This window comes from Bubalus bubalis, chromosome 11 (genome assembly GCF_019923935.1).
Source record: "Bubalus bubalis isolate 160015118507 breed Murrah chromosome 11, NDDB_SH_1, whole genome shotgun sequence".
Taxonomy (NCBI): domain Eukaryota; kingdom Metazoa; phylum Chordata; class Mammalia; order Artiodactyla; family Bovidae; genus Bubalus; species Bubalus bubalis.
The window spans coordinates 84,178,690-84,191,869 of record NC_059167.1 but is presented as its reverse complement, the minus strand read 5'-3'; the positions used below and the strand labels follow the sequence as shown (position 1 = coordinate 84,191,869).

The window sequence follows — 13,180 nt, the reverse complement described above, 5'->3', positions numbered from 1 at the left end:
TCAGGGTTATGTTCCTGCATTGTTGGAGAATTAGCTTGGTATGTCTTGCTCTGAAACTTGTTGGCTCTTGGGTGGAGCTTGGTTTCAGTGTAGGTACAGAGGCTTTTGGATGAGCTCTTGTCTATTAATGTTCCCTGGAGTCAGTTTTCTGGTGTTCTCAAGTTTTGGATTTAAGCCTCCTGCCTCTGGCTTCCAGTCTTATTCTTACAGTAGCCTCAAGACTTCTCCATCCATACAGCACTGATGATAAAACATCTAGGTTAATGGTGAAAAGATTCTCCACAGTGGAGGACACCCAGAGAGGTTCACAGAGTTACATGGAGAAGAGGGAGGTGGGAGATAGAGGTGACCAGGAGGAGAAGAGGGGAAATCAAAAGGGGAGAGTAATCTAGCCAGTAATCAATTCCCTATTTGCTCTCCACAGTCTAGAACACTCAGAGAGGTTCATGGAATTCCATAGAGAAGAGAAGAGGGAGGAAGGAGATAGAGGTGACCAGGAGGAGAGGAGGGGGAGTCAAAAGGAAAGAGACCAATCTAGCCTGTGATCAGTTCCCTAAGTGTTCTCCACAGCCCAGAATACACAAAGAGATTCACAGAGTTAAGTAGAGAAGAGAAGGGGGAGGAAGAAGATAGAGGTGACCTGGGAGAGAAAAAGGAGTCAAAAGGGGAGAGAGCAATCAAACCAGTAATCACACTCCTAAGTAAAAATGGGTACTGAAGATTGGATTCTTAAAGGTACAGAATTGTAACAAATACCAAAAAGCAAAGATTAAAAATCTAGAGTAGAGGTTGCTGCTGCTGCTGCTGCTAAGTCACTTCAGCCGTGTCTGACTCTGTGTGACCCCATAGACGGCAGCCCACAAGGCTCCCCCATCCCTGGGATTCCCCAGGCTGGAGTGGGTTGCCATAGACTCTCAAAAATACAATATTAAAAAAAATTGCAAAAGTTATTTACAAAATATGAAGTTTGCTTTAAAAATAGGGTCTTTTTTTTGCAAGGTAATAGTAGATTTTAAAAATGAAAATTAAAGGAGTAATAAAGAACTTAAAATTTTTTTAATTAAAAAATTTAAAAATGATAATAGTAAAATATATCTAGGAATTTATCTGGAGCTGTTGAGTGCAGTGTGGGGTCAGCTCAGTTTCAGATAGTTCCTTGATCCAGCTTATACTTCTCAAGGTCTATAGGTCTATATACTATAGGTCCCTTTCAATGTAGCCAATGCTAACTACAGGGTTTTAATCTGTTGCACCTGTCACTTCCAAAGCGGTTCCCTCTTGTTTATTTTGGCTTCCTCTGTTTGCAAGTCTCTTCAGTATCTAACTTCCACCCTGACACAAGGCGGTGAAGGTGGTCATTTATTTAGGCTCACTCATTCAGTTGTGCTGTGGGGAGGGAGGAACATTGCCAACAAATATCACTGGCGTGTGTGGGGAGCACTCACAGTGTCTGGGCCACACTAGGTTTGCCCCCACTCACGGCGTGTGTGCTTTCCTGGTCTACACTGCTCAGGCTTCCAGGTTGCTCTGCAGGGGAACTGTCTAAGGTGGGCCCTGGGTTGCGTGCACTTCCCACGTCTAAGCTGCTCAGGTTCGGGTTCCCAGGTACTCCACAAAGGCACAGACTCGGTTGGGCCTATGTTTTGTGCCCTTCCTGAGCTTCCGAGCAGCTCAGGCGACCAGATGCTTGGCGAGTGCACACTCCCCAGGTGGGGGGTGCATCTTATCACCTCCCCTGTCCCAGCCACTTGGTTTCCTGGGTGCGCAGCAGGAGCGCTGTCTCGGGTGTGCTGTGTGTCTCCTCTGGGGAGCTGATCTCTGGTTGCAACCCTCCTGGTGGATGTCAACTGTCCCAGGAAGGATCCCAGGAAGACTTGGTTAGCAACTGGGAGCCTGCTTGCAGTTTGGTAGAGGATGCTGTCTCTGGGGCTGAGTTGGCCCCTTGCCTTCAGCTCTGGCTGTCACCTGCCTGCCTCCCTGCTTCCAGTGAGGGATGGGCCAGTCTGCTGTCAGCTAGCTGTCCTCTGGTATTGGCTCAGTCCTTTGTTCTGTGAGTGGCCGGCAGTGGCTTAGATTAGAGCTTTTTACGGGAAAGTTCTCTTTTTTCTCTCTATCCCATGGTTTGGGTTGTTATCTCACGTTAGCTCCCTCAGATTGCCCTCAGGGCATTCAGGCCTGGGGCTTACCCTAAGCAATGCAGTCCACACTTCCCTGTTCAGACCTGGCTTGCTGGTGGTGAACACGAGCCTTTGGGCTACTTCTCCACTGGGAGCTGCAGTTAGGCGTGTAATCTGTGGATTTTGTTTTTTCCTCCCAGTTATATGCCCTCTGAGATTCCAAAACTCCCCACAGACCCACCTGTAAGAGGGTTTCCTGGTGTTTGGAAACTTCTCTTTTATGACTCCCTCCCCAGGATGGGTCTCCATTTCTAACTCTTTTGTCTCTCTTTTTATCTTTTATATTTTGTCCTACCTCCTTTCTAAGACAATGGGCTGCCTTTCTCGGTGCCTGATGTCCTCTGCCAGCGTTCAGAAGTTGTTTTGTGGTATTTGCTCAGCATTCAAATGATCTTTCGATGAATTTGTGGGGGAGAGAGTGGTCTCCCTGTCCTATTCCTCCGCCATCTTAGGACCGCCCCCAATCTTAGTTTTCTGAATGTTGTTTTAAGCCAACTTTTTCACTCTCTTTCACTTTCATCAAGAGGCTCTTTAGTTCTTCTTTGCTTTCTGCCATAACTATGGTGTTGTACATAAACTTAGTTACTGCAGGCAACCCAGCATCCACCCCCTCACCCTGCCCCATGACCCTTCTTAAGGTCTTGTCTTCATTGCAGAGATGCCAGTAAGTACATTTTTCAGGATCCCCTTCTCCTATGGTTTGCTAGTAGAAGACAGGCACTCACGTGAGATGTGTAAAGTAAATGAGAAGCCATTAATCTCTGGACACAGTCACAGCCAAATGTGTGGGAAGACAATTTCATAGCAACCTTCTTTAGAGTTGCAGGAGCTTCTAGGCAAACTCTTGAGAACTTTTGGTTCAGATCTGCTGGTTTTCTTGACCTTCAGTGGGGGCTTTCTCTGGCCTGCTTCCCCACTTCTTCCAATGTTTACATTAAGCACCTAATTCCTATCTCAAGTCCTTCGCATCTGAAATACAGAGTGGCTTCTGTAATCCTAATACAATACAGCTCCCAGTTGATCCTAGGATTTACTCAACCTTTTGCTGTAAATTGGCCCTGCTGAAACTCAGATGGGTAATAGCTCTACCCTAATGGATTTAGGGCCAGTGCTAGGGGAGGGGATACTATGAAAACTCTTTTCTGCCCTCGGTGCCAGAAACGTCTTCAGTTATGGAGCACACAGAGATAGACTCTGTGGGCCTATCTGGGCCTTTCTTTTTCTTTTTTTTGGGGGGGGGGGCTTTCTTTTCAACTGCAGTTTTCAGATTTGTGAGACACTCGTCTGCTGCTGCTGCTGCTGCTGCTAAGTCGCTTCAGTCGTGTCTGACTCTGTGTGACCCCATAGACAGCAGCCCACCAGGCTCCCCTGTCCCTGGGATTCTCCAGGCAAGAATACTGGAGTGGGTTGCCATTTCCTTCTTCAATGCACGAAAGTGAAAAGTGAAAGTGAAGTCGCTCAGTCGTGTCCGACTCTTTGCGACCCCATGGACTGCAGCCAACCATGCTCCTCTGACGATGGGATTTTCCAGGCAAGAGTACTGGAGTGGGTTGCCATTGCCGTCTCTGGTGAGACACTCTACCTCTACCCTTAAGAGAGTATTTAGATGTAGGGAGGGCAGAGAAAGACTCACAAGTTGCCAAGAAGCAACCATTCAGATTAATAAAACCTGAAGTGGGACCCAGGTACTGTGGTTGACTAGTCTCCATCTGGTGGACACCACTGGTTTTCCTCACTAGGATGCAAGCTCCATAGGGTGCAAGGGCTTTGGTCACCAGTGTATCCCAACCAACTAGAGTGCTCAGTCAACACTTGTCAAATGAGGGATAAATGGCCCCACAGAACAGGGAAGTGACTTGCTTTTAGAGTCTGAGATGTCTCACAAGATCCAATAGATATTATAGGTGTCTCATCAATGTTCATGGTTATGTCCCTGGCTCTAAGATGCTGTGCTGCTGCTACTGCTGCTGCTAAGTCACGTCAGTAGTGTCCAACTGTGTGTGACCCCATAGACGGAAGCCCACCAGGCTCCTCTGTCCCTGGGATTCTCCAGGCAAGAACACTGGAGTGGGTTGCCATTTCCTTCTCCAATGCATGAAAGTGAAAAGTGAAAGTGAAGTAGCTTAGTCATGTCTGACTCTTAGCGACCCCATGGACTGCAGCCTACGAGGCTCCTCCGTCCATGGGGTTGTCCAGGCAAGAGTACTGGAGTGGGATGCCATTGCCTTCTCCGCTAAGATGCTGTACTGTTATCCAATTTAGGAGAAAGAACAATTTTTTTTTAACAAGTAAAAGCTCTGATCTGTGTCTCCTTACAACTTTCTGCTCTTTCTTCATAATCAGAAAGGTTTGTTGTAGATTTAGTTAACACATGGGGAACTTTCAAAAATGGCATTACTAGGTTTTATTTAGCCAATTGCTGCTGCTGCTGCTAAGTCACTTCAGTCGTGTCCGACTCTGTGCGACCCCATAGACGGAAGCCCACCAGGCTCCTCCATCCCTGGGATTCTCCAGGCAAGAACACTGGAGTGGGTTGCCATTTCCTTCTCCAATCCATGAAAGTGAAAGTGAAGTCGCTCAGTCATGTCCAACTCTTCGCGACCCCATGGACTGCAGCCTACCAGGCTCCTCCGTCCATGGGATTTTCCAGGCAAGAGTACTGCAGTGGGGTGCCATTGCCTTCTCCAATTTAGCCAATTGAGGAAACCTTAAACAATCCACTCTTCTTATTATGTTGTCATGTAGACAATGCAAACTGTAGATGTAAACAATGTAAAAAATGGAAAGGATGATCTCAGAATTTTAAAATGGAATAAATTTGACATTAGGGAAAATCTGACCAGAATTTTTTTTTCTAATTCCACTTTAGATTTGGTTTGGTAGAGAACCCCTGATCACATTCAACTCTCTCATCCAAAATGTAAGTGTGGGCACCTTTTGTTAGGTGCTGAGGATCTAAGTCAGGAAGATAGGTTCCTTTCTTGCCTTGGGAAGCTAATGTCAGTTTTTTGATGTCACAAACACTGGGAGCTGTTGAGAACACAAAACATCTAAGCCAGTTCAACGGGGAAGAGGACATTTCCAAGTAGAAATGCCTTTTACACTATGACCTCAGAGTCAGTAGGAGTTACCCAGAGAAAACCTGGGGGAGCGAATACATTCCAGACTGAAGGCAAATGACCTTGCCAAAGTCATGCAAGTGCAGGGGGAAAACAAAAAAGGACACACCAGGGCCCTCTACTAGCAGCTATGCCTTTTTGGTGAGGATCTTCAACGTAATTTATTTTCTTCCCAGTTTAGCATCCCTTATGGAAAACTCACAACTTGAAATCTCACCTTCACTTGAGCTATATTAAGTTCCCAATAATTACCATCTCTGTACTTTATCAATTTGGGGCTCAGCCCTTTGCTTAAAATGAGCACTTTATCAAAAATCATTGCTGTTCCTTGGGTTCAGGCTGGACTGAGTTGGGGTGGGAGCCAAGATGGTCAGAAAACAAACCACACATATTGCTGCTTCTGGAAGCTTTGTCTTTAATGAGCCATGGAGTGATCTGTCCATTAAACTGCTCTTGTGTAGCCATACAGTGCATATTTTGAGTGGCACAAACTGCACTTTATACAACTGATGGCCCCAGCCCCACCCCCTGCCAAAAAAAAAAAAAAAAAGGAAATCACAAAGTGCCTGTTGATTGCATCAGGAATGTAATCAGTTCTGTGGGTGAGACAAATCATTCTTTGTATAGAATTATTCTGTTAAACAGTAAAATGATATTATATTTCACAGGCTATGTCCTTTTACAATAGATAGTCTTTTATAAATTTACAGTGTATTTATATAAATTACTTTAAATCCATTAATATAATACTTATCTGTAGTCCACACCTTTCCCTTAGTAAATACAATTACTTGGTTCCAAAGGTGCAACTTTTACATGACCTAAGAGGGATGGTAAGGAGGCATTCAGTATGGATGGAAAGCAAGGTGATGGACCCCTTGGTGGGGGCTTTTTTGACAACAGTTTCAACCAAGAGACCAACAAGACCTAATAGATCCACCTCCATAGTCACTATTTTGCCCTTTACCACCAGATAAAATGTGGGAGCAGCTCCAGAGAAAAGTGAGTAACAGTATTTTAGGGGCATGCTGCTGCTGCTGCTAAGTCGCTTCAGTCATGTCCGACTCCGTGCGACCCCACAGACGGCAGCCCACCAGGCTCCCCCGTCCCTGGGATTCTCCAGGCAAGAACACTGGAGTGGGTTGCCATTTCCTTCTCCAATGCATGAAAGTGAAAAGTGAAAGGGAAGCCACTCAGTTGCATCAACTCCTAGCGACCCCATGGACTGCAGCCTACTAGGCTCCTCCATCCATGGGATTTTCCAGGTAAGAGTAATGGCTTAGTGTTAGTCACTCAGTTGTGTCTGACTCTGAGACTTCATGGACTGTAACCTCTGTCCGTAGAATTCTCCAGGCAAGAATACTGGGGTGAGTTGCCATTCCCTTCTCCAGGGTATCTTTCCAACCCAGGGATCGAACCCAGGTTTCCCACATTGCAGGCAGATTCTTTACCATGTGATCCATCAGGGATGCCCCAAGAAAGACTCCCACAAACACCAAGGAACTTTACAACCAAGGCTAGCATGGTATTGGGGAACAGTGCCAACTGTCACAGAATTATGGGGAGCTGTCCCACAATTATGGGTAGACAAACATATCTGTCAGCACAGAATGATGCTGTGTTGGTCAACACAGAATGACCAAGAGGGGGAAAAATGAGAGAGAGGAGAATGAGGAAAGTCAGCTGGAGTGTTTTTAAATAAAACATCCTGAGAATATTTTCTTCTCTCTTGTCCACCAAAGTGCTTGTGAAAGGTACACATTCCTTAGTTACAGTTTAAAAAAGAAAAATGTGGCCCACAGGCACTGAAGTGGGCCTGCAGAACCTTGCTGGAGCTCCTGTTTTCTGCATGCTTCTGGGACCCTCCATCTTTGACAGTGAAAACAACCCTACTGTGATGGAAGACAGAAGTCTCCACTAACTCCCTTGAGAAGTGAGGGCTCTTATATCCCACCCCCTGAATTCAGGTCCCTCTGCCTCCACAAGGCTCATATTGGGCTGTTACCTCCTTTGTATTCGCAGAAACCCAGAGTGGCAAAATAATTAAAATGGCAGGAAGTACACAGTGCATTACAAATGAAGCAAGTCACCTTCCTGAATCCTTTCTGTATTTACTTCATTTTGTGTATACACACTTTGACCCTACAATTAAACTTCTCTGCTTCCATTACATTTTCCATGATAAGGGATACGTTGGCTTTAATGGGGAGAATTACAACTCTAGGCTCTATCTGGAGCTGGGAATGTGTGGTAAGAAGAGAATGCTCTGCATTTTAGAGTATGGGCTCCAAATGAGGGGCTGCCTCTATGCTGCCACATATGGGTTTCCTTTGAGGCATCTGAGATCAAAGAAAATGAGCGAAGGAGAAGCAAATAGAAAACACACAGTTGACACATACAGATGTTAAATATCTTAATTGTAAGTGATTGTAATGCAGCATCAGCTGTGGTAACGTAACATGAATCACAGAGATGACCAGTTAAGATCAGAGGAGAGGACAGACAGCACTCGGTTCTGACAGTTGTTAAGTGTTATGGCTTCATCTTTTTCAGGCCAACAATGCCCATTATTCTAGAGAACAGCAGCATGCTTTCCTTCAAAGGGAGGGTCCCGCCTTTGCTCTCCATTCTTAGCATTCCATGCAGCTCCCTTTCCCCACCCCTCCATTCTGACAGCTTGTTAAATGACTAGAAATCCACAAATCTAGCAACTGAAAAACAAATATTTATTTAATGTTATCCAAATTCAGGTTTTAGGTCCCTGAGAAAAAATTATAAAGTCTCTTAACATCCATCACCTGGTTCCTATAAAGTGACCTATATGAGTAGATTTTTATTTTTAATTTTTTTTTAACTGCCATGTTTTGCAAAACAACAGCAACAAAACAAAAACTCCACAAAGATTTAGAAGGGAGACCGTATGCCAAGATGTGTTTCCCAGGCCATTCCTCTAGGCCAAAGAAAACTACTCAACAGGGGTACTTGCTTTATTTTGTATAGTCTTTAACCAATGTCCTGGAACAAGTGGAAAGGAGTACTCAACACGGGCTGAAAACCACCTTCCCAAGAATAAGGGGAGAGACTGCGCCTGGCACAGGGACTGGGGCACCCATGCAGACACAACCATGCTGAGGGGCTGGGTTCTGCTCTAGGAGATTATTCAGATTTTTAAAGACCTTATTTACCTTTATTACTCCTCAAGGCAGCATGAACAAGGTGACAGATGTTTGCAGGCTATAAAATCAAACATGTTTAGTTACTAACCATCATCATTCTGGAAATTGACAAAGACTCCTTTTCCCGAGGTCATTTCTGAACCCCACCAGGGAGAGGAAAGCCGCCTGCTACCTGGAGCTGCCACTCAGGATATTTGTGTCTGGCCTCTGGGGCTCGACAGCAGCCAGAGGCAGTGGCATGAGGTTCACTGTTGTGTAACAGGAGAGACTCTGCCTTATTAATGAAAGTCCTCAGGTTTCTATAACTTCATCTCAAAGAAGTATGAAAAGGAAAAATAACCAAAATTCAGGTTACAGATGGTAAAGGCTCTTTTTTAGAACAGTGCATGTGGTAGTTAGACAAGATGCATTTAGTAACTTTAAAAAAGAAACATTTTCACATACTTATCTCAAGAAAGGGTATCATGTTTCATTTCCCATATATTATAAATAGCAAAAACAGACTTCTAATCCCACAGACACTAAGAAGCTTAAAATGCTTTTATAACTCAGGTACATGGAGACACCCAGTGGTGAGAAAAATGGTTTGACTTTTCCCTCAACCCAGGGATGTCTGGCTCTCACCACCACATCCAATGGCCCTTAATCTGTGGGAAGAAATTCTATGGGGAGGAAGGAAGCATAAAGTTAAAAGAAATATGCACACTATACATATATATATTTACAGTAAACTTCAGTAACCAGAATATTAACAAAAATAGCTTCAAGTAGTCCTTGATTTTTTTAAATCTATTTAATACTGATGGTCTGAGGAAAAAAAGATAAAATCTAGATGGGTCATATTAAAAACTTATCTTTTTTTCTTTTTTGGCAGCTTTCTGTAACATTTATTCATGCAGTGCTATGTGTGAATGCTTGGGGAGAAGTGATTAAGTGGTCACATCATTTGTGTGAGCTCGTGGTGGAAATTCACCAGCAGATAAACAGGTTCATATATGGTCTTCAGTTTAATCTATACAAAGAGAAAGGCCTGGATAAATTAGAATGAAACCCTCCTGTTTAGGGATCACCATGTCTCTGGGACATTTAAAAAATATTAGAGGAACCTGATTCTAGGATCAGGGGATATAAGAACAGTATGGCTATTGAAACTTTGGCCCATGCAATACATTTGGCAGGAACTAACCAGGGGTTAAACCAGGATTGATTATTATGACATCAAACATCGCTGAAAAACAAAAGAGGTCTTCTCTTCTTCGTTGGATAACCACAGAGGTCTCAAACATGCTCTGATGGCTTGATGGAGACAACTGCTTTTTTTTTTACTTTCCCCAGAATATAACATGGAGTGTTTCTCAAAAATCTTAAAATAGAGGGCTTAGGCTTTTTGCTTACAAATCCTTGGAAGAAAATTATATTCTATACCAGCTCCTAACTATCCCAAAATAAACTCAAAGGATTTTGCTTTCATGGTTAAGAAAGGTTTATATGTTTTCTTCAAATGTTAGAAATCAGTGGGTCCCTCTAGCCCACAATGTCCCCCCAGTTCCACTCTCACCTCTGGGAAGGGAAAAAGGGAGGGAGGAGAGGCAACTACAAAGACCTCCACAACTGACCCAAATCCCAAGGCCCTGGGCGCTCTGTTCAGCAAAATCTCTAGCTGGATACAGCAGCCAAGGCACAGCTGGTACCATCCCTGGCAGGCTTCAAAGAAGACTTTCCGCTTCGGCAGGAGGCCCACCTGGGACTCAGCACACAAGGTCTTGGTTGTATGCTCGGGCAAGAGGCAGGACCACAATCAGGATGGATACTGTGGACCAGGTGATGAAGCCCCAAGATGAGATGTGTTTACCACTCTGTAGCCATAAGGGACACACATCTGCCAGTTCAGACCATAAACTCATTATTCCCAAAGAGAGCTAGCTGTTGGGCCGAGCTGCAGTCTGGGTCCACAGTTTTCCTGCGGCCAGACACAACTATCCCCTCTGGGGTCTCTTTGGTTTTCTGAGGTGAGTTTTTCACATTCTTTAATTTTTGTTTGCCCTTTTCAGGGTTGAAGGTTCCTCTGCTGATGAACTGAGGCTTGTCTTCTAGGGATTTGGTCTGGCCCGATGGCCCTTCCATCCCGAGGGCCTCACCAGCTGAGGAAGCTCGGTAGAAAGGAGATTTGGAATAAATCTGAAATCGTCTTCTGGTCCCATGAGAAGATGCAGTGCCAGATGAACATAAAGAAGAGACTGAAGAGTCCACTGAATCCAGTGAGTCTTGCTGCTTTTTGAGCTGCTTTCGCAATTTGCTTGAAGGTTCAGACTTGCCAGCTGCCTTCGTAGAGATAAGGGCTAAGCTTCTCTCTAATGCAAGAAAGAGACCAAAGCTGTAAATGACAGTTCTCTCTGAAGCAAATCATTGTGTGATGAAGAGGTGTCACTGCTCACATGTGAAAGTGGGTGGGCTAAGATCTGGAGGGTCCAAGGTGACCTGCTTCGGGCACAGTCACAACTCATGAAGACCTAACCACCCATTTCTACACCATCCATATCGTTTCAGAATCAACCCTGAGGAAGCTGGAGTGGGATCATGCCATTAGAAGAGGCCCACAGCCATCCCCATCATTTAAAACACTGCCACAATATGTAGTAAATACCACATCTCGTGGAGACATGGCAGGCAGTTAAAGACTTCCTTGGGTCCAGTCCCATCTTATAGTAGGGCACGGCTCCCACTACCTACTCTTAGAAAATGGGTCATGAGTCAGTAAGACAACATGAGCTGTGACTGCTGGCTTTCCTCTGTGGTAAACACAAGGAAACATTACATTACAAAAGAACTATGTTGCACTGAAGGTTTGGTCTGATCAACAATTTATACAGAAGCTTCAAGAGGACTGGTATACTTCAGCTCCTTAGGACTTTGTCATCTTTTCATGTAAGGTCAAAGGCCTTCTTCAAAGAGACTGTCTTTGCTTGGGAATCCTTATTCCTCTTCTGCAAAACAAATCTGGAGTCTTTGGTCTCACATGTTCATTTACCTGATTTCTCAGAGAAGGCACCTTCAGACTCAATATTCAAATTTTCTGAGCTATCAGCAGTCCCTATGGAGGCCTCAGACTCAAGGGTTTCATCATCAGAGGCACGTGGTTCCAGGACAAGCATCTCAAATGTTAGTTCTTCCCTGTAAGATACAATCAAGGAATCATTAACATTTGATAAGAAATGGAAAGAAGCCAAAAGGAAAGCAGACGTTCTGTGAATGTCAGGAATTTAGGTAGCAAAAACAGTCACATTTCTTACTGTTCCCTTCCAGGGTGGTGATAAGGATCTGTATACCTGATGTGAAGAGCCAACTCATTGGAAAAGACGCTGGGAAAGATTGAAGGCAGAAGGAGAAGGGGATGACAGAGGATGGCATGGTTGGATGGCATCACCGACTCAATGGACATGTTTGAGCAAACTAAGGGAGATAGTGAAGGATAGGGAAGCCTGGCTTGCTGCAGTCAATGGGGTCGCAAAGAGCTGAACATGACTTAGCGACTGAACAAGTCACAGTCATAGTGAAGGTTAAAGACAGCAAAGGCTGGGACCTACAATGGGGCTAAGGCTGAGGCAGAGGAAGATGCTAAAGCTATAAGATCCTTTGATGAAATGAACTCTGGGCTGCTAATCAGGAGACTGGGATTCTAAACTCACTCTAAACTCATTCATAATACATCAGGAAAGTACTTTCCTCTTTATGGACCTTAACTTTCTCATCCACAAAAACAAAGAGACTAAACTAGATAGTCTATAGGATTCCTTCTAGCTCTTAAACAATTTTCTTAAAAAAGCTGAGAGAATTCAGCACCACCAAACCAGCTCTCCAACAAATACTAAAGGATATTCTCTAGACAGGAAACACAAGAAGGGTGTATAAATTCGAACCCCAAACAATAAAGTAAATGGCAACGGGATCATACTTATCAATAATTAAACGTAAATGGGTTGAATGCCCCAACCAAAAGACAAAGACTGGCTGAATGGATACAAAAACAAGACCCCTACATATGTTGTCTACAAGAGACCCACCTCAAAACAGGGGACACATACAGACTGAAAGTGAAGGGCTGGAAAAAGATTTTCCATGCAAATAGGGACCAAAAGAAAGCAGGAGTAGCAATACTCATATCAGATAAAATAGATTTTAAAACAAAGGCTGTGAAAAGAGACAAAGAAGGTTACTATATAATGATCAAAGGATCAATCCAAGAAGAAGATATAACAATTATAAATATATATGCACCCAACATAGGAGCACCGCAATATGTAAGACAAATGCTAACAAGTATGAAAGGAGAAATTAACAATAACATAATAATAGTTGGAGACTTTAATACCCCACTTACACCTATGGATAGATCAACTAAACAGAAAATTAACAAGGAAACACAAACTTTAAACGATACAATAGACCAGTTAGACCTAATTGATATCTATAGGACATTTCATCCCAAAACAACGAATTTCACCTTTTTCTCAAGCGCACACGGAATCTTCTCCAGGATAGATCACATCCTGGGCCATAAATCTAGCCTTGGTAAATTCAAAAAAATAGAAATCATTCCAAGCATCTTTTCTGACCACAATGCAGTAAGATTAGATCTCAATTACAGGAGAAAAACTATTAAAAATTCCAACATATGGAGGCTGAACAACATGCTGCTGAATAACCAACA

The 13,180-nt window shown here is 43.9% G+C and overlaps 1 protein-coding gene across 11 annotated transcripts in view; it reads right to left on the bottom strand.

Moving 5' to 3' along the window:
• Positions 1-8,001: 8,001 nt before the first annotated feature.
• Positions 8,002-13,180, bottom strand: part of MYO9A (myosin IXA) — a 254,505-nt gene continuing 249,326 nt past the window's right edge. For all 11 annotated transcript variants that reach the window (XM_006056922.4, XM_006056915.4, XM_006056918.4 and 8 more), the window contains 2 exons: positions 11,501-11,643; positions 8,002-10,823 (listed from right to left, as the gene is read on the bottom strand). In XM_006056922.4, the coding sequence (XP_006056984.2) occupies positions 10,360-10,823; positions 11,501-11,643 (607 nt within the window). In that variant the 3' untranslated portion in view covers positions 8,002-10,359. The remainder of the gene's footprint in view (positions 10,824-11,500; positions 11,644-13,180) is intronic.